Source organism: Macaca mulatta, chromosome 15 (genome assembly GCF_049350105.2).
Source record: "Macaca mulatta isolate MMU2019108-1 chromosome 15, T2T-MMU8v2.0, whole genome shotgun sequence".
NCBI lineage: Eukaryota > Metazoa > Chordata > Mammalia > Primates > Cercopithecidae > Macaca > Macaca mulatta.
This window is the reverse complement of record NC_133420.1, coordinates 83,615,871-83,635,418: the sequence shown is the minus strand read 5'-3', so window position 1 is coordinate 83,635,418 and position 19,548 is coordinate 83,615,871. Positions and strand designations below refer to the sequence as shown.

Sequence of the window (19,548 nt, the reverse complement as noted above, 5' to 3'; positions counted from 1 at the left end):
GACTGAAGAAGTTGAATCTTAAGCACCCCCATTTACTAAATTAACATCCCCAAAGGGCTCAAAATTGCGGTCACCAGGAACTTCAGGAGTAGAAAAAGACCTCAAAAATAATTACAAGAAAATGTTTTAAAACCTCAAATGTGGATTTTTTTTTTAACGGTATGGCTGGCTCTAAGTCTAAAAGCCACTGAAGACTGATCTACCATAAAGTTACTGTATATAGACATAAATTTTTTTACATGAATCATTTTTCTTAACCTCAAAGCAGTTCTTAAAAATGACCAAGCAAGGCAATCTTAATAATCAATTGGAAAAGTTACAACTGTTCTGTGACCTTTAAAAACTGTCAGAACATTAAGCAGTCTGTTACTGACAGTTACGTAAATGCATACGGAAACGAAACAGTAAAACCAATACTTACTTAGTATGCTGTAACTCAAAACATTAGGAGGCCGGGCGCGGTGGCTCAAGCCTGTAATCCCAGCACTTTGGGAGGCCGAGGCGGGTGGATCACGAGGTCAGGACATCGAGACTATCCTGGCTAACATGGTGAAACCCCGTCTCTACTAAAAATACAAAAAACTAGCCGGGCGTGGTGGCGGGCGCCTGTAGTCTCAGCTACTTGGGAGGCTGAGGCGGGAGAATGGCATGAACCCGGGAGGCGGAGCTTGCAGTGAGCCGAGATCACGCCACTGCACTCCAGCCTGGGAGACACAGTGAGACTCCGTCTCAAAAAAAAAAAAAAAAAAAAGAATAGTTTTCAACAGGGCCGGGTGCAGTGGCTCACGCCTTTAATCCCAGCACTTTGGGAGGTCGAGGCGGGTGGATCACAAGGTCAGGAGTTCGAGACCAGCCTGGCCAATATGGTGAAACCCCATCTCTACTGAATATACAAAAAAATTAGCTGGGCGTGGTAGCACATGCCTGTAATCCCAGCTACTCGGGAGGCTGAGGCAGGAGAATTGCCTGAACCCAGGAGGCAGAGGTTGCAGTGAGCTGAGATCGCACCACTACATTCCAGTCTGGGTGACAAAGCGAGACTCCATCTCCAAAAAAAAAAAGAATAGTTTGAACAGTGCTTGCCGCCTTCTAGTGATACTAATTATGATATGGCATGAGTCTATCTTCTATGCCTTGGCAAATTGTTATACTCCTTTCTAAGTTTGGATCAGATTCCAATATTTTACCCTTCATGCTTTCAGTGTTGTGAAATATCCTCAATGTTTTTTGTTGGTATCACCTCTACTAATAGGATATCTTCATCTTTTCCATTACAACTACCTTTTTCATTTATACTGATAAGCTTGCCTCCACTAAGTTTCTCTGGCTGGACAATCAGTGTCTGTCCAACTGCAAACCATCTATATTTACAAGGTAAGCTATTTATTCTATTATTCCATTTATATCAAATTCAAATTTCCCATCTAGCATTATGATTTTTGCTGCACTATCATCTTTGATGATCAATTTCCTCATTTATTTTGGTAAACTGTCACATGGGGACATCATTAGGAGAGAGAGGCCAACTATACATCCCACTGTGCATGATTTTGAGAAACTGATGCACGGTGACCAATCACCAAGAAACTTTGAAAGTGACATTATATGCACCTGTAATTTACATCTCAATTTGTGGGTTGAAAGACTAGCAGCAAATTTTGTAGTTGATGCAATTACAGTTAATACGGCAGGGTAGGTGAAATTTTAACCATGTTGTTAGGGGACTGTTATTTAGCTAAGTCATGGCAATTGAAATTTGTGCCTACAGGAACTATGTAAAGCTAAGGACTGCCTATTACAGGTTTGAGCCACTGCGCCCGGCCTAAATTCCACTTTTAACAAACAGCAGTATTGCCATTCCTGCTTTCTTTGTGACATTATATCATTACTTGGTCTTGTTTTGTTTGAGCTTTGTCTCACAAAATTAAGACATAGCAAACTCAAGCCTGTAATCCCAGCACTCTGGGAGGCCGAGACGGGCGGATCACGAGGTCAGGAGATCGAGACCATCCTGGCTAACACGGTGAAACCCCGTCTCTACTCAAAAATACAAAAAAACTAGCCGGGCGAGGTGGTGGGCGTCTGTAGTCCCAGCTACTCGGGAGGCTGAGGCAGGAGAATGGCGTAAACCCGGGAGGCGGAGCTTGCAGTGAGCCGAGATCCGGCCACTGCACTCCAGCCTGGGCGATAGAGCGAGACTCCATCTCAAAAAAAAAAAAAAAAGACATAGCAAAATGGTTTATTAACACAAAGTATTAATGAAACTATATTTATTCATAAAATGTAATGTTTACATTTAGCTTTATTCACACCACCTCATTTTACACGTACCTTTTCATTACAATTGGTTTTTAATTTTGCTAAGTAAGTTTTTTAAAAAATTCACCCCTTACTCCTACTCCCAGATTCAGATTTACAAGTTGTACCTTTCACAAATTTTTTTTTTTGGAGAGGGAGTCTCACTTGGTCGCCCAGGCTGGAGTGCAGTGGCGCAATCTAGGCTCACTGCAAGCTCCGCCTCCCGGGTTCACGCCATTCTCCTGCCTCAGCCTCCTGAGCGAGAAGCTGGGACTGCAGGCGCCCGCCACCACGCCTGGCTAATTTTTCTATTTTCAGTAGAGATGGGGTTTCACCGTGTTAGCCAGGATGGTCTCGATCTCCTGACCTCATTATCTGCCCGTCTCAGCCTCCCAAAGTTCCGGGATTACAGGCATAAGCCACTGCGGCCGGCCCTGTACCTTTCATTAACCATTACGGTTCAACTGATGTCATACATAAATTCACGAATCTTAATATACCAAAAATTAACTATGTCCTTCCAACTGAAAGACTTTTACAAATGTAAATTCATGATAAGTACAGAAAACTTTTAAATTTGCACATTTTTTTTTAGTTCACATAATTCAACATCATTAAGTTATTCAGGAAATGTAAATCAAAAATCACAAGATACCACCCTCACTGCCACTCAGGCGGCCAAAAAATAACAAATAATAACAAGTGTTGGCAAGGATGTGGAGAAACTGGAACCCTCATACAATTGCTGGTTGGATGTTAAACGGTGCAGCTGATTTGGAAAGTCTGAGAGTTTCTCAAAATATTAAATATGAAGTTACATCTGACCCAGGAATTTTCTCCTAGAGAAATGAAAACTTACGTTCACAAAAAAACTTCGACACAATTGTTCACAGCATTATTCATGAAAGCCAAAAGTAAAAATAACTCAAATGTCTATCAAGTGATGAATAAATACAATACGGTAACTCAATATAATGGAATATTTGACAATAAAAAGTAATAATGCACTATCACATCCAGGCGAGAGCATGGATGAACCTTGAAAATCATCATCCTAAGTGAGAAAAGCCAGCCACTGAAGACCACTTGTTCTAGGATTCCATCTTTTTTTTTTAGACAGAGTCTCGCTCTGTCACCCACGCTAGAGTGCAGTGGCGCGATCTCAGCTCACTGCAACCTCTGCTTCCCAAGTTTAAGCAATTCTCCTGCCTCAGCCTCCTAAGTATCTGGGATTACAGGCATGCGCAACCACGCCTGGCTACTTTTTGTATTTTTAGTAGAGATGGGGTTTCGCCATGTTGTCCAGGCTGGTCTCGAACTCCTGACCTCGAGATCCGCCTGCCACAGCTGGGATTACAGGCATGAGCCACCGCACCCAGCGGATTCCGTTTATAATGAAGTGCCCAGAATAGGAAGAAAGGAGGTTAGCTGCCACCTAGACCAAGGTGGGAAAGAAGATTGGGTAGAAATGGAAAGTAAATGGATACATGGTCTCTTTTTGGAGAAATGAATTATATTTGAATAAAGCTGTTAATAGTTTTTGACAATAACATATCCTATCAAAGAAAACTAATCCATAATTTCACTAACTCAATCTGTTTTCAGCCCACTTATTTGTATATATACATATACAACTATGCAATTTTAATGTATATGATACAAACGTACTCAAAAGCAGACCTCTTCAAATTAAAATGAGTATCTTTTTTTTTTTTTGAGATGGAGTCTCACTCTGTCGCCCAGGCTGGAATGCAGTGGCCGGATGTGAGCTCACTGCAAGGTCCGCCTCCTGGTTTACGCCATTCTCCTGCCTCAGCCTCCCGAGTAGCTGGGACTACAGGCGCCCGCCACCTCACCCGGCTAGTTTTTTGTTATTTTTTAGTAGAGACGGGGTTTCACCGTGTTAGCCAGGATGGTCTCGATCTCCTGACCTCGTGATCCGCCCGTCTCGGCCTCCCAGAGTGCTGGGATTACAGGCGTGAGCCACTGCGCCCGGCCTAAGATGAGTATCTTTTTATGTCAACAATTACTCAACACCTACACAGTACTTCACTGAATAGCTAATCCTACTGTTGGGCCATTTTCCATACCAAATTTTATATTATAAAATCACACTGCTGTAATAAACATATTGCTCAATCTCTACATCTATCTTCACAATAAATTCTAAGAATAAGTGGGTCGGCCGGGCACGGTGGCTCAAGCCTGTAATCCCAGCACTTTGGGAGGCCGAGACGGGCGGATCACGAGGTCAGGAGATCGAGACCATCCTGGCTAACAAGGTGAAACCCCATCTCTACTAAAAAATACAAAACAAAAAAACTAGCCGGGTGAGGTGGCGGGCGCCTATAGTTCCAGCTACTCGGGAGGCTGAGGCAGGAGAATGGCGTAAACCCGGGAGGCAGAGCTTGCAGTGAGCTGAGATCCGGTCACTGCACTCCAGCCTGGGCGACAGAGCGAGACTCCGTCTCAAAAAAAAAAAAAAAAAAAAAAAAAAGAGTAAGTAGGTCAAGCCAGGAATGGTGGCTCACATCTGTAATCCCAGCCCCAGCACTTTGGGAGGCCAAGGCGGGCATATCACCTGAGGTCAGGAGTTCGAGACCAGCCTGGCCAACACGGCAAAACTCCATCTCTACTAAATATATAAAAGTTAGCCAGGCATGATGGCAGGCACCTGTAATCCCAGCCACTAGGAAGGCTGAGGTAGGAGAATCCCCTGAACTCAGGAGGCAGAGGTTGCAGTGAGTCAAGATTGTGCCACTGCATTCCAGCCTGGGTGACAGAGTGATGCTCCATTTCAAAAAACAAAACAAAACAAAAACACTAAGAGGAAATAGGTCAAAGATATGCTCAAGACTCATGAGCTCATAATGAGACTTAAAAATGACAGAAGATGAAAAAAAAAAATCTTCCTTGGGCACACAGTCCTGCGGGTTTGGTAAACAATGAACCAGATTAGTTTTTCGAGACATCACTATACTACTTCCCAAGGGTACAACCTTATGCAGCTGTGGTTTTGATGCATTCTTCAAAGCATTCCACTTTAAAATTACATATAAAAAAATCCTTAATATGCTAAGTAAAAGCAGGATATAATTATACATAATAGCAAATACCAAAAAATTGTAAAAGTCAGTCTGAAATAAAATATATCAAAATGTTAACAGTAGGTCTGACTGATTCATTCTTCAAGGCATTTCATTTTAAAATAACATACCAAATGCTTAATGCACACAAAAGCAGGGCATAACTATATACGACAGAAACTCCTTTAAAAAATGCATAGACAAGTTTGAAAAAAATACACCAAAATACTACCAGGTTTAGGGGTTATTTCTAAAAATAGGCATAAAAATGATTTGTTTCCTTTTATATTTTTAAAAATTTTAACAAGATACACATTCAAGGTAACTTATCTACCAAATTTCAGAGCTGAAAGGAAACTGAGGGATCACCAAAACCTCATTTTAAATATTAGAAAACTAAAATTCAAAAAGACAGACTCAGGCAAGGTCATCTACCTATTAAAACAGCAGAGTCTTAACTTGCAGTGTTCCTTAAAGAGGTTTTGGGCTTTCCTTTGACCACTGTAATACAGTCTTTGAAACATCTCCGAATAAAATATTCATGCTATTTCTCTGTATGTACGAACTCAGACCTCAAACACCAATGTCAAAGCTTGTAAGAGTCAAGACTAATGTAAAACATCCTAAGAAAACTGCAAATCATTAACTGAATTCAATACTAGTTTTGTAATACTGAGGCAACTCAAATCCTACAATGTGTTTCTTACACGGCACACACTTTGAAGCCCTAAGTGTACACATGTGCATCCCTATTTTCCTATGATTTATAAACAGAGAAAAGCAGTTATTTCTGTTAATTCATTTTTTGTGAGTAATATGTATACCCACAAGAACACACACAAAAATTCAGCTGTTACCCAACTAGAACCCTTTTTTTTTTTTTTTTTTTTTTGAGACAGAGTATCGCTGTCACCCAGGCTGGAGTGCAGTGGCCGGATCTCAGCTCACTGCAAGCTCCACCTCCCGGGTTTACGCCATTCTCCTGCCTCAGCCTCCCGAGTAGCTGGGACTACAGATGCCCACCACCTCGCCCGGCTAGTTTTTTGTATTTTTGAGTAGAGACGGGGTTTCACCGTGTTAGCCAGGATGGTCTCGATCTCCTGACCTCGTGATCCACCCATCTCGGCCTCCCAAAATGCTGGGATTACAGGCTTGAGCCACCGCGCCCGGCTAGAACTCTTAAAAGAAACAAGTCACAGGCCAGGCATGATGGCTCATGCCTGTAATCCCAACACTTTGGGAAGCTGAGGTGGGAGGATCACTCAAACCCAGGAGTTCGAGACCGGCCTGGCCAACATGGTGAAACCCGTCTCTACTGAAAACACAAAAATTAGCTGGGCTTGGTAGCGCGTGCCTATAAACCTAGCTACTCAAGGAGGATGAGGCAGGAGAATCACTTGAACCCGGGAGGCGGAGGTTGCAGTGAGCGAAGATCACGCCACAGCATTCCAGCCTGGGTGACAGAGCGAGAGACTGTCTCCAAAAAAAGAGTCACATATACAAAACAGAAATCCTATCAGAGCCAAATATATGAAGCTCAAAACAATAACTGTTGCCAAGTAATATTGCTAAACAGAAAAATCCCATTTTTAACAACATATTAATTCTAACTTGCTGCTTCATTTCTACATTACTAAATCACAAAATATCAAAGTTTATTATAAATATTTTATATTTTATAATAGCATGTATTATTCTATAATAGAAAAATGATTCAACAGACAATTGAATATGCATGCACTATTAGTCATGAACCTGCTGGTAAAAAGAGATCAATAGGGCCAGGCGTGGTGGCTCACGCCTGTAATCCCAGCACTTTAGAGGCCGAGGTGGGCGGATCATGACGTCAGGGGATCGAGACCATCCTGGCTGACACAGGGAAACCCTGTCTCCACTAAAAATACAAAAAAATTAGCTGGGCATGGTGTCGGGCACCTGTAGTCCCAGGTACTAGGGAGGCTGAGGCAGGAGAATGGCATTAACCTGGGAGTCGGAGCTTGCTTCGAGCGGAGATCGCACCACTGCCACCGCACTCCAGCCTGGGCGACAGTGAGACTCTGCCTCAAAAAATAAAAATAAAAAATAAAAAAGAGATGAATAAACAGTTCATCTCATTATTTGGTGTAAAATTTAAGAGAAATCATACAAGTCCCACACCAATACATGCAGCTATGAAACTTGTATAGAACTACCGTAGAAGAAAAAAACCCTATCCTATGATTCATTATTTTCTTCTTGTGACCACTATCAGTACCTCTGCATTGACCTTCACTCCTAAAACTATAAATCAGATGGGTTTTAAAACAGCCTGTGATGTGTATTTAAAGTTCCTAAAACTAAGCACCCAACTTCTTTGCATTAAGACAATTAAGAACAGTAAGGAGGAAAAAACAGCAAAATATCTTTATTTAAATTTTCTAGACTTCAAAGATATAGAGCTAGATAGGAATATTCCCTCAATTAGCAAAGGTAAGTCAGCAAACCTCAAACTGAGCTGCATTTCAACTTAATAAATACTACTAGTAGAAGTCTTAGAAAAATGGGTAAATCCCCACAAGTCTTGTTCCCAAAATGAAACATAAGTTTGCCAAAGCTGAACATTTTAAATAAATAATAGCTGCTATTTAGTCTTCAATACATGCCAAGCATTGTTCTAAGCATTTTTCATGTCATGTCTTACTAGCATCCCATAATTCCGAGGCAAGATATTATTATCCCCACTTTACAAACGAGAAAGGAAAAAAACACAAATATAAGTAACCTGCCCAAGATTATATAGCAGGTAAGTGGCAGTCAGGATTCAAAAACAAACTTCTGATCTAGTTGTCTTAAACTCTACATAAACGTTGGCTAATGGACAGCAGATGCATAATCAACAACTGACTTTATCTAGTGCATGAAGCTTTCAATCACCAAATATTTATTTAACAGCTACTAAGTGCCAGGCACTTAAGTTAATGATGACAAGACAGACAAGGTCCCTGCTGATCCAGCTCTTCGAGTGTGGGTGAGAAAAAGAAAAAAGGAAAAAAAAATTCAGTCATTGTTGCAATGGAGAAAATAAACACAAGGAGGAGGATGTGAGCTAAGATCTAAATGACTTCAAATATTCGATGGCATAATCTTTCCTGCAAAGGGAAAACAAAAGACCTGAGACAAGATGAGGCTTATTTGTACAACAGAAATAAGCGGTGAAAAATGTAATAAGGCTGGAAAGGTAAGCATGGGCTAGTTCGTATAGGGTTTTACAAATAGCATTTGTAGGTAGTTTTTGGTTTTGATTCATTGCTAATGTTAAAATAGGGAGTCACTGAAAGTTTTCAGTGAAATGACATGATCTAATTGGGATATAAAGATCTCTTTGACTAGACAGTTGTACCTCTGTATCCGTAAGATTGTGGATTATCCTTCCCCAACGCCTACAGATACCAAAATTCATGGATGTTTAAGTCCCTTACATAAAACAGCACATATATATAATGCACACCCTCCCATATACTTTAAATCAGGGATCCCCAGTCCCCGGGCCAAGGACCAGTACCCATCCGTGGCCTGTTAGGAACCAGGCTACACAGCAGAAGGCAGGCATTACCACCTGAGCTCTGTGTCCTGTCAGATCAGTGGCAGCATTAGATCCTCACAGAAGCACAAACCCTATTGTGAACTGCACATACGAGGGATCTAGGCTGAGTGCTCCTTATAAGAATCTAAGTAATGCCTGCTGATCTGAGGTGGAACAGTTTTCATCCCAAAACCATCTCCCCAAACCCCTGCGGAAAAAGTCTTCCACCACTGCTTTAAATCATCTCCAGATCACTTACAATACCTAATACAATGTAAATGCTATAGAGTTGTTAACACTGCATTAAGGTAACGACAAGGAAAAAAAGCTATACATATTCAGTACAGCCATAACCATCTTTTTCCCCCAAATATTTTCTATCTGTGACAGGTTGACTCCATGGATACAGAACCCACAGATACAGCAGGCCAACTGTATATGAAGAGTGGAAACTGAAACCAACATAGAGTAAGTAAGTAAAAAAAAAAATTTAATTTTTTTACCCCCCAAGACAGGGTCCTACTATGTTGCAAGCCTGATTTGAACTCCTGGGCTCAAGGGATCCTCCTGCCTCAGCCTCCTGAGTAGCTAGGACTACAGGCATGTCCCAGTGTGCCCAGCTTAGGACATTATTTACAGAAGTCATTACGCATGGACTTGAATTATACAAAGATGATCAAGAGTGGACAGATCCGAATGCATTTGAAAGGAAAAGAAGATTTGCTGACTGACTAGATGTAGAAAGGGGAAAGACTGTAATATGTAATCAAGGATAATACCAAGACTTGGCTTCAGCAAGAATTGAGTCTACGTCATTCCCACTTACTAAAAATCTGCTTGAATATGTTACGTTTAAAATATCTAGTACACGGTCACAGGGCTCATTGTCTAATATTCAAAACTTGATTGCTGAACATTTACTATGAATGTCCTAAGTAAAATCAGATGTTTGTAGGCCAGGAAAAGAATGCAGTTACAAAAGAATTCTGCTCTAAATTAACAATTAAAAAATCTTAATCTATAAATCAGTTATGAATTAGTACAATTTTCCAAATACCCCTTTCTTCTTGTATGTTCTTACTATCCCATCTCCCTAACTCCTGGCTAGCAGACTAAACTACTTATGCAAAATCCAAACTAAAAAGTTCAAACAGGCCAGGCACAGTGGCTCATATCTGTAATCCCAGCACTTTGGGAGGCCAAGGCAGGTGGATCACTTGAGGTCAGGAGTTTGAGACCAGCCTGGCCAACATGGTGATAACCCTATCTCTACTAAAAATACAAAAATTAGCTGGGTGTGGTGGCGGGTGCCTGTCATCCCGGCTACTTGGGAGGCTGAGGCAGGGGAAACGCTTGTATCTGGGAGGTAGAGGTTACAATGAGCGGAGATTGTGCCACTGCACTCTAGCCTGGGCAACAGAGGAGACACCATCTCAAAAAAAAAAAAAAAAAAAAAAAATCAAGTAGCCTGTAATCTCAGCACTTTGGGAGGCTAAGGCAGGAGGATCACTTGAAACCAGGCCCAGGAGACCAGTCTGGGCCATGTAGCAAGACTCCGTCTCTAAATAACAACAACAATAATAATAATAATAATAAATACAAAAATTAGTCAACTACTGTAGTATCAGCTACTTGGGAAGTTGAGATGGAAGCATCACTTGGGCCCAGGAGTTAAAAGGCTACAGTCAACTATGATCACCACTGTGCTCCATCCTGGGCCACAGAATGAGACTTATCTCAAAAAAAAAAAACCTTCAAATAACTACCCTCCCAAATTTTGAGAGGAAAAAAGATCATCAGCAACTTAAGTTTCCAAAAATTAATCTTTTTCGTTTTTTAGAGACAGAGTCTCACTCTGTCACCCAGGCTGGAGTGCAATGACATGATCTCAGCTCACCACACCCTCTGCCTCCTGGGTTCAAGCAATTCTCCTGCTTCAGTCTCCCGAGAAGCTGGGACTATAGGTACACACCACCACGCCCAGCTAATTTTTATATTTTCAGTAGAGATGGGGTTTCACAATATTGACCAGGCTGGTCTTGAACTCCTGACCTCGTGATCCTTCCGCCTCAGCCTCCCAAAACGCTGGTATTACAGGCCTAAGCCACCACACCCAGCCCAAAATTAATCTCAAGTCACCGCCCGACCAACATACATATGGGGCAGCACTGCTTTTCCAAAGATAAATGATGTAAGAACACTAAGGCAAAAACCAAGTGCATTTTGAAATGAAAATTCAGTATCATTAACTTAACTTTAAAGTTAAATACATTTGAATTCCTTGAATATATCCTAAATTCTTGAATTATTAGTAATTCATTGTCTTCATTAACTACCTAATTACCTATTAACTAAACAACAGTTAAGTTTAGTTACTTGGTTTAGTTTGCTTTGGTTTAAAACGTACATATATTTGGCCAGGCCACGCTTGTAATCCCAGCACTTTGGGAGGCAGGTGGGCAGATCACGAGGTCAGGAGATCGAGACCACCGTGAAACCCCATCTCTACTAAAAATACAAAAAATTAGCCGGGCGTGGTGGCGGGCACCTGTAGTCCCAGTTACTCAAGAGGCTGAGGCAGAAGAATGGCATGAACCCGGGAGGTGGAGCTTGCAGTGAGCCGAGATGGCGCTACATTCCAGCCTGGGCAATGGAGTGAGACTCTGCCTCAAAAAAAAAAAAAAAAAAAAAGTACATATATTTATAATGTGAAAATCCTTTCAAATGCTAGGGAAGGGATAATCATTCCTCTTCTGAATTTAAAATAGTAATGTAAGAAGGGACTGTGTGTTCTATAAGACTATAAGGATATACAGAAGTATAAAATCTGTTCCATTTCAGGCTGGGCATGGTGGCTCACGCCTGTAATCCCAGCACTTTCGGAGGCCGAGGCGGACTGATCATGAGGTCAGGAAATCGAGAGCATCCTGGCTAACACGGTGAAACCCCATCTCTACTAAAAATACAAAAAATTAGCTGGGCATGGTGACGGGTGCCTGTAGTCCCAGCTACTGGGGAGGCTGACGCAGGAGAATGGCATAAACGCGGGAGGCAGAGCTTGCAGTGAGCGGAGATCGCGCCACTGCACTCCAGCCTGGGCAACAGAGCAAGACACCACCTCAAAAAAAAAAAAAAAATCTGTTCCATTTCAGACAAAAATCAGAATTAAAGAATTCTAAGCTTATAAAACTGAAAAATGCTAAGGAATGTCCACTCACATTACCACAGTATTTCCAAACTTCAATTTCCAGATCAGAATCCAAACTTCCAGATCAGAATCATCTGGAAGGCTTGTTAAAACAGATTTTTGGCTCCACACTCACAGCTTGATTCAATAGGTCTACAGTAAGGCCTAAGAACCTTTTTTTTTTTTTGAGACAAGGTCTGCAATGGTGAGATCTTGGCTCACTGCAAGCTTTGCCTTCCCAGCTCAGGTGACGGTTCCACCTCAGCCTCCGGAGCAGCTGGGACCACATGTGTGTGCCACCACGAATGGCTAATTTTTGTATTTTTTGTAGAGACACAATTTCACCATGCTGCAGGCTGGTCTCCGAACTCCTAACTCAAGCGATCCTCCCGCCTTGGCCTCCCAAAGTGTTGGGATTACAGGTATGAGCCACCACACGAAGCCAAGAACTTACATTTTAACTAAAGTTCCCATGAGATGCTAATGGTGCTAGACCTGACAACACACTTTGAAAAGCCCTACTCTAATATACACTGCACAATTTTCCATTAAAAGATACCTTTGTCCTCTACTAAACTTACTGAAGAGTTTCTTTAGAGTATCCCATGGAATCAGAAATTTATCACTTCTTAAAAATTCTATTATTATACATAGAATACACTTGAACCTAACTCTAATTATGATGAAGGCCAAATCAATTCTGGATCCAAAGTTGTATTTTTTAAAAAACTAATTATGAAATATTGTACTATAACCTTAAAATAAAATATCCAGAACTGGTCAGTCTACAGACAGTAGACTAGTGGTCGTTTAGGGTTGGAGAGGGGAAAGTGATCAACAATAGGTTATGATAGTAAATATACTAAAATCTATTGACTTACACACTTTAAGCAGGTGAACTTCTTTGTAAATTCCATCTCAATAAAGCTATTAAAGACATTGTGTGAAAGTTTATACAGTAGCTAAGCAACATTAAACCAAGTATTGCCATCGTAGCCACTCTTAGGAATAGGTAATTCTAATCAGAATAGCAATAGTTTTGTTTCTCCTCATCCCAGGTAAACAACACTACCAAAATTATGACAGACTCCAAACTTCAAGTCCAAAATCAACCAGATCATATAGTATTTGCAAGGCCATTAAATTATAGGTACATAGGAATATTCTTTGGGAAATTAATGGTAGCCTCCAGAGTGATCCCATGCACTTGGCAGTAACATGCTTCAACATTCAGCTGCAATTTTTGAAAAATTTGCTTCACCACATTAGTTCTCTGCCCACATATCCATCAGAGGCAGCAGAGCTTCAGGGACGATATAAACACAAGGAGGGAATTATCTAGACTTCCTCTTCTCACCTTCCCCACAATATACACAGTTTGTATATCTGATATCATAAAACCAAAAATTAGGTACCAAGTAGTCCTTATAAAAAGCACTTACTGCATAGGAATATTAGATAACTTATTAAAACTTTCCCTATATATTTTCATCCATCAATCATTCTTATTGCTGAGAGAATTTCTACTTTCCTTTTTGGTTAAGGAAATATCAATTCCAATAAAAAATAAACCCACAGCATCTGTAAACACTACCTTAAAAATAAAGACTTAAAGGCTCTTTCCAAAGTTCAAAGATTTTAAAGTTTCCTATTACGTTACTATTTCCCCCTTGAATTAATGTCTACTGCCCAATAACCCTGTTAAATTAGCTCTGATTTGCCTTTAAAGCTAACAGGACTTACGTCTCATGAGTTCCAAAAAAGAAAATGGGTAGTTTGTTTGTGGGTGGCTTTACAGCTCCATCAGGAACTTCATCTACCTAAAAGAAAAGTGAGAAAAATTAAAATATTTTAAAACACACACCCCTCAACATTTATCTGAATAAACGAGAGCAAAACATCCAAAAAGGATCTGTTATAAAATGGACCAGTTCTGCAGGCCCATAATCTCCTATCCCCAAATCTGAAACCCAAGAAACTCTGAAAACCAAAATTTCTGTTAAAACTCATTTGGTGGCAAAACCTGGACTGACACTGTGGGTATCAGTCATTTCTTTTGTCCACCTACTGTTTCCACTGTTCTTTGCAGATAATTAAGATTATCATGTGCTATTCCAGACCACACCAGAAGCAAAATATATGGTATATGTACTCTCCCTGCCTTCCTAAAATCCCAAAATTTGGAATTATTAATCATATCATCATTTCAGGTAAGGAGTCTGAATCTATTTGACAACCCTAAATGTTAGTTCTGCAGGAAATCTATACAAATAACAGAATAATGTAAAAGCAGACAATGACAAAAGTTTAAATTAGTACCTCCCGAAGTCTGAAAAGCTTATGAAAAGATCCTTCACTAATATGCCTGAATCACATGAGGCTAGCTGTTCCTTTTTCACTGCTCTTTCAACCTTTTAAATTATGTAAGGCAGAAATCATCAGGTGCTATCACATCTAATATATCCATAATACTTGTTACTTTCCCTTATCAATAAAGGAAAAGCAGACCTCAGGACTAAAACAGTACTACCTAGCTAAAATTTAACAACATGTCGGCCAGTCATGGTGGTTCACGCCTGTAATCCCAGCACTTTGGGAGGCTGAGGCTGGTGGATCATGAGGTCAGGAATTCAAGACCGGCCTGAGCAATATGGTGAAACCCCATCTCCACTAAAAATACAAAAATTAGCCCAGCGCGATGGCAGGTGCCTGTAATCTCAGCTACTCGGGAGGCTGAGGCAGGAGAAACGCTTGAACCTGGGCAGCAGAGGTTGCAGTGAGCCAAGATGACGCCACTGCACTCAAGCCTGGGTGACAGAGTGAGACTCTGTCTTTTGAAAATCAGCTGACTTTGTTAAGAAGGGGGCTGACCATTAGAGGACCTACTATCCCCTCTGTAATCATTATGGTGTTGCAGAAAAGACCATGAGGATGACTGAACTGGTTATTTGTGAGGGAAGTCTAAAGGCTCTCACACATCAACAGAATCATTACCACCCAGTATCTCTAGGGACCTATTTCCCCACCAATATGATGAAGATCACACCTGTTATCTGAACTTTGTGGGAAGGTCCCGATAATTGCAAAAATGCTTAATCCCTTAAGATATAATTTCTGTTAACCCAGTTCATATGCTTCTTTCTGCTAGCAAACAACTTTAAGAGTTTATGCAAATACCTAGCACCTATAGCCTTTAACAAATGCCAGGCAAAATTCGACTTTTTTTTAAATGATTATTACTGGTAAAGGATTATGTACATGAATGTTTAAGACTTAAAAATTAAAGTCTGGGACATGTAGACAGAAATGTTAAAGCAAAAATTGCAACAAGAGGTGTCACCTTTACAGCTCAGACTTTAAATATGTACTCTAAACTCTCTACAGCAAAGATTTCAAATTTCTAATGAAGACAGAAAAAGGAAATCATTGTTGGACACAGAATACACCAAAACTAAATGCAGCTGTTTCTCAGAACAAAATGACGGGGAAAAGGGAAAAGACAAACACTTCCCTTCCAATCCAAATGAATTGTTAAATAAGGAAAACACTGTGGTCTTCCAAAGGCTCCCCTATTTTATTTTCAGTAGCACTCTTAGTCACTTAACGTGAGCGTGGGGAGGGTGATTTGGGAGATTTTTAAAACATTTCATTGGCTTTCAACTGCACTGTGGCATGCAAATCAGAATACAGATGTATTAGACAACCTCAGATTTTCAAACACCTCAAAATAAACAAGGATACCTCGATAATCATGAAAAAGTATATTAGAGGGGCCTTAAACCTGATCAGTTTCCCTAGGCTCCATTTGAACGTGAATTGTGTGCATTATATGTACTACAGGCTGTGGAGGGTATAAAGAAATTCCATTTAAGGTTGTTGCCCTCAGGCTCACAATATACTTGGAAGTCAAAACATACACAGAGTAAGAATTAAAACAAAAGATTATCACGAAAGGAATAGATTAGAAAGTAAAATATATAGACAAGGATTATGACTAAGGATTGTTCAAGTAAGACTGCACCGAAAAGGCAGACTTTATAGGCAAGGAAAAAAGCTTTGGAAGGAAACTTGTGAACAGGAGTCTACGTAGAGCAGCTAGATGGAAGAAAGTCAAGCAACAGTGATCATTTTACACTTGGATGGCACTCTCAACTCCTAGACAGGACTCTGTTATCTAATGGGTGTGTTCCCCCATTCCTCTTCCCTGCTGACATAACTAAAACTATAGAATTTAATTATTTTTAAGAAACATTTTCAAAGGAGAGTAAATTAGTCGAAAATAAATGGCTTGGAAAAATACAACTTCAGAACACCATATAAGTATATTTTTAAGCGATCTCGAGTTTACCCAATCTAATGGATTGCAACATATTTTAGGTCCTATTTATCACTGTTTTAGAGCCTGGGTACCACCATAAACAAAAATACCCCTTTTTCTAAAAATGGAGCGTATGTCTTTAAACAGTCTCAATTCCTAAATGTCACAAAACATCCTGGGTCCTTAATCACTTCTCTGTACCACTAGATGTGAACTCAGGAATCTGGTCCACACCTCCTTTTTGCCTATTGGAAACAAAAAGGTAAAACAACTTCTTCAAGGTCATAAACACCTCAAATAAAAAGGGGGAAATGAATTTTCTGGCCCTTCCTCGGTGCTAAACTACTGTAATACTTTCAAGAATATCCAGTCCTGAATCTCTGTATTAAACAAGCAAATCCAGAAGGCCTCATCAAGTACAAGGTATTTTTTTAAAAACCCTGTAAATGCAATTTAACCACATACGCACTTCTCTGACATCCAAGAGTTTGTGTGTAATCTGCACAAATTCCAGATATTTTGTACTTGATCCAAAATTACGGAAATGTCAATGTTTCAATAATTTTTAAACCAAATTCATTCTTCATTATTTCACCTACAATGGAATATTAACTAGTAACGTATTTAAGTATTTCCTAGGAAAAAAATCTGTCCAAGTCGGCCAATAAACCATAGAGAAATACACAGGTATGTAGAAACGTCTGCATTTTTATAATTACATGGGAGATTATTGGGTAAAAAACTAAAATGAAAAATCAGGTTACAAATGAGACTAAAGCGAGGGAGAGAAAGGACAGAGGAAAAAATGAAGAGACACGGTGGGCAGCAGGCCTCCGGGGAAGAGGGTAGCACTGCTAAGCGCAAGGGCTACAAATCACTTACTCGAGCTGGCCAATGGGGATAACCTTTCATCTTGGCGAAGATGAGGTCTCCAGGTTTGAAATCGCGAGTCATGTTTCGGGGGCGAGACCGGGGGTCCGAAGCCCGGGAGGCGGCTAGGAGATGCGGCGGCGCGGGGATGCGGGCGGCGGACACTGGCCGCCCACGGGCGGGGGATGATGCCTCGGGGCGTCCCGACGCGCCTGCCAGGGAGAGCACCGAGGGCGGTTAAAGCGAAGAACCCCGAAGGGAGGGGCCGCAAGGGGAGGGGGAGGGGAGCCGGCGGGTGGGGGTGGCAGAGCGAAGGGAGGGCCGCCTCCCGCTCCTCCCCCGCCAGTGCGCTGCCTCCGCGCCGGGGCAGGTCCTCCGCCCCGCCACCCAAGAGACGCCACCACCTGAGGCGGGGATGCTGCCCGGCCCGAAATCTCCCGTCCGCTCGCCCCATCTTTCTCCGGGCTTTTTCCACCGGGCTTAAGCCCTAGAAGGGAGGGGTTGCATGGGAGAGAAAAAGGCAGGGATTCCGAGAGGCGAGCGGCCCCCTTCCGCCCACGCAAGGCCTCCCCCGCAACCTGCTGCCCAGCGACTGCAGCCTCGGCCCCGTCGGCTCCCGGGCGGGCCGCGTCCACTTCTCCGCTACAGCCAGGAGCGAGGCCACCGAGGGGGGGCGGGGCGAGTCCCCGTCGCCCGCTCACCTGCCGGGGCCGCGGGCGCCGACGCTGCGGTTGCTGGCCGGTCGCCTTTACCCGCGTCCACGCAAGCCACCTGCGCCACCAGCTGCCGCAGAGGCGTCTCAACGGCTCGGAATCGCAACCGCGCCGCCGCTGCCGCCGCCGTAGCTGCGCTGCTCCCGCGCGGCTCCCGCTCGGCGCCCGCTAGCACTGGGGCGCGACCACCTGCTTACCGAGAGAGGGGGGATGATGCAGCACCCGGCGAAGGCGTGTGGCTGCGAAGCCGATTTTCTGAAAACCCTAGGTCCCCAAGTTCGCTTTCATGTAACAAGTGCATGCAGATGGAGAGGGAGACGCAAGCGAAGAAGAAAGGACTGGGCGAAAATAGCTCGGCCTGCCGCAAGTTCCCCCTGCGGTTTGCAGAGTGGTCGGGCCCGGCCCGCCCCTGCTGGCCTCTCTGCGTGTGTGTATTTGTATGTGTACTGTATGTAAAAGGCGGGGAGGGAGGAAATGATTGTTGTGGACGCGGTTTGGGGGCGGGTATCCGGGCCTGTATCCCTTGGCTGCGTGTTAGGGAGAAACTGGCAGTAAAGCTTCATGTTCTTGTATCGTTTTCCAGGGTGGGGAGGCCTGAAGGCTGCTTTTGCGCGGTTTGCATCATCCAAAAAAGAGGAGCTGTACGAAAACCCAAAGATGAAATTGGAGCATGCGGCGGTTGCAGGGTGTGCTGCATGTAGGCCTCTTGCACCTCGCTGAATGGGCCTTGTAGTCTCCTTTTCCTTGAAATTGTAATATGAGAGAGCCCTATTTGATTTCTTTTACATTTGAATCACCAAGAACTATTAAGAAAAATGCAACCCTACCGAATGCAAAATGCGAAGGGTGGAAAACAATTGACAGGAAAACAGAAATCTTTTAGATAGGATGTGGGTTCGGGCCCTAACTAAATTTTAGCTGCATCTAAATTTTTTCTCCCTAGTAGAATAGGAGCTGGTAGGTGGTACAATGTATAAGTGTTACTAAACCTCAAATATTTTCTCTCTTAAAATGCTTTTCAAGGGATTTTAAAGATTATTTTATTTTTTGATCCTTTAGAGAGGCTGAAAATATTTTTAAACAGAATGTTAAGATATAAAAATAAGAATAATAAGACGTATTAGCACCTAGATAATACTGCTTTAAATACGGGACTCAACTGGAAATGAATTAGGAAAAGTTGTTTTGAGCTGGTAAAAATTGAGTTTGTTTTTTTTTTTTTTTTTTGAGACAGAGTCTCGCTTAGTCGCCCAGGCTGGAGTGCAGTGGCGCGATCTCGGCTCACTGCAAGCTCCGCCTCCCGGCTTCACGCCATTCTCCTGCCTCAGCCTCCCGAGTAGCTGGGACTACAGGCGCCCGCCGCCTCGCCCGGCTAATTTTTTGCATTTTTAGTAGAGATGGGGTTTCACAGTGTTAGCCAGGATGGTCTCGATCTCCTGACCTTGTGATCCGCCCGCCTCGGCCTCCCAAAGTGCTGGGATTACAGGCGTGAGCCACCGCGCCCGGCCAAAAAA

The 19,548-nt window shown here is 42.3% G+C and overlaps 1 protein-coding gene across 10 annotated transcripts in view; it reads right to left on the bottom strand.

Annotated features, from left to right (window-relative positions):
* Positions 1-18,210, bottom strand: part of PSIP1 (PC4 and SFRS1 interacting protein 1) — a 50,599-nt gene extending 32,389 nt beyond the window's left edge. For 6 of the 10 annotated variants that reach the window (XM_015117652.3, XM_077966069.1, XM_077966070.1 and 3 more), the window contains exons 1-3: positions 18,023-18,210; positions 17,334-17,533; positions 13,877-13,953 (exon numbers count right to left, since the gene is read on the bottom strand). In XM_015117652.3, the coding sequence (XP_014973138.1) occupies positions 13,877-13,953; positions 17,334-17,405 (149 nt within the window). In that variant the 5' untranslated portion in view covers positions 17,406-17,533; positions 18,023-18,210. The remainder of the gene's footprint in view (positions 1-13,876; positions 13,954-17,333; positions 17,534-18,022) is intronic. The other 4 variants (XM_077966068.1, XM_077966076.1, XM_077966074.1 and 1 more) reach the window with 2 other exon arrangements.
* Positions 18,211-19,548: the final 1,338 nt, after the last annotated feature.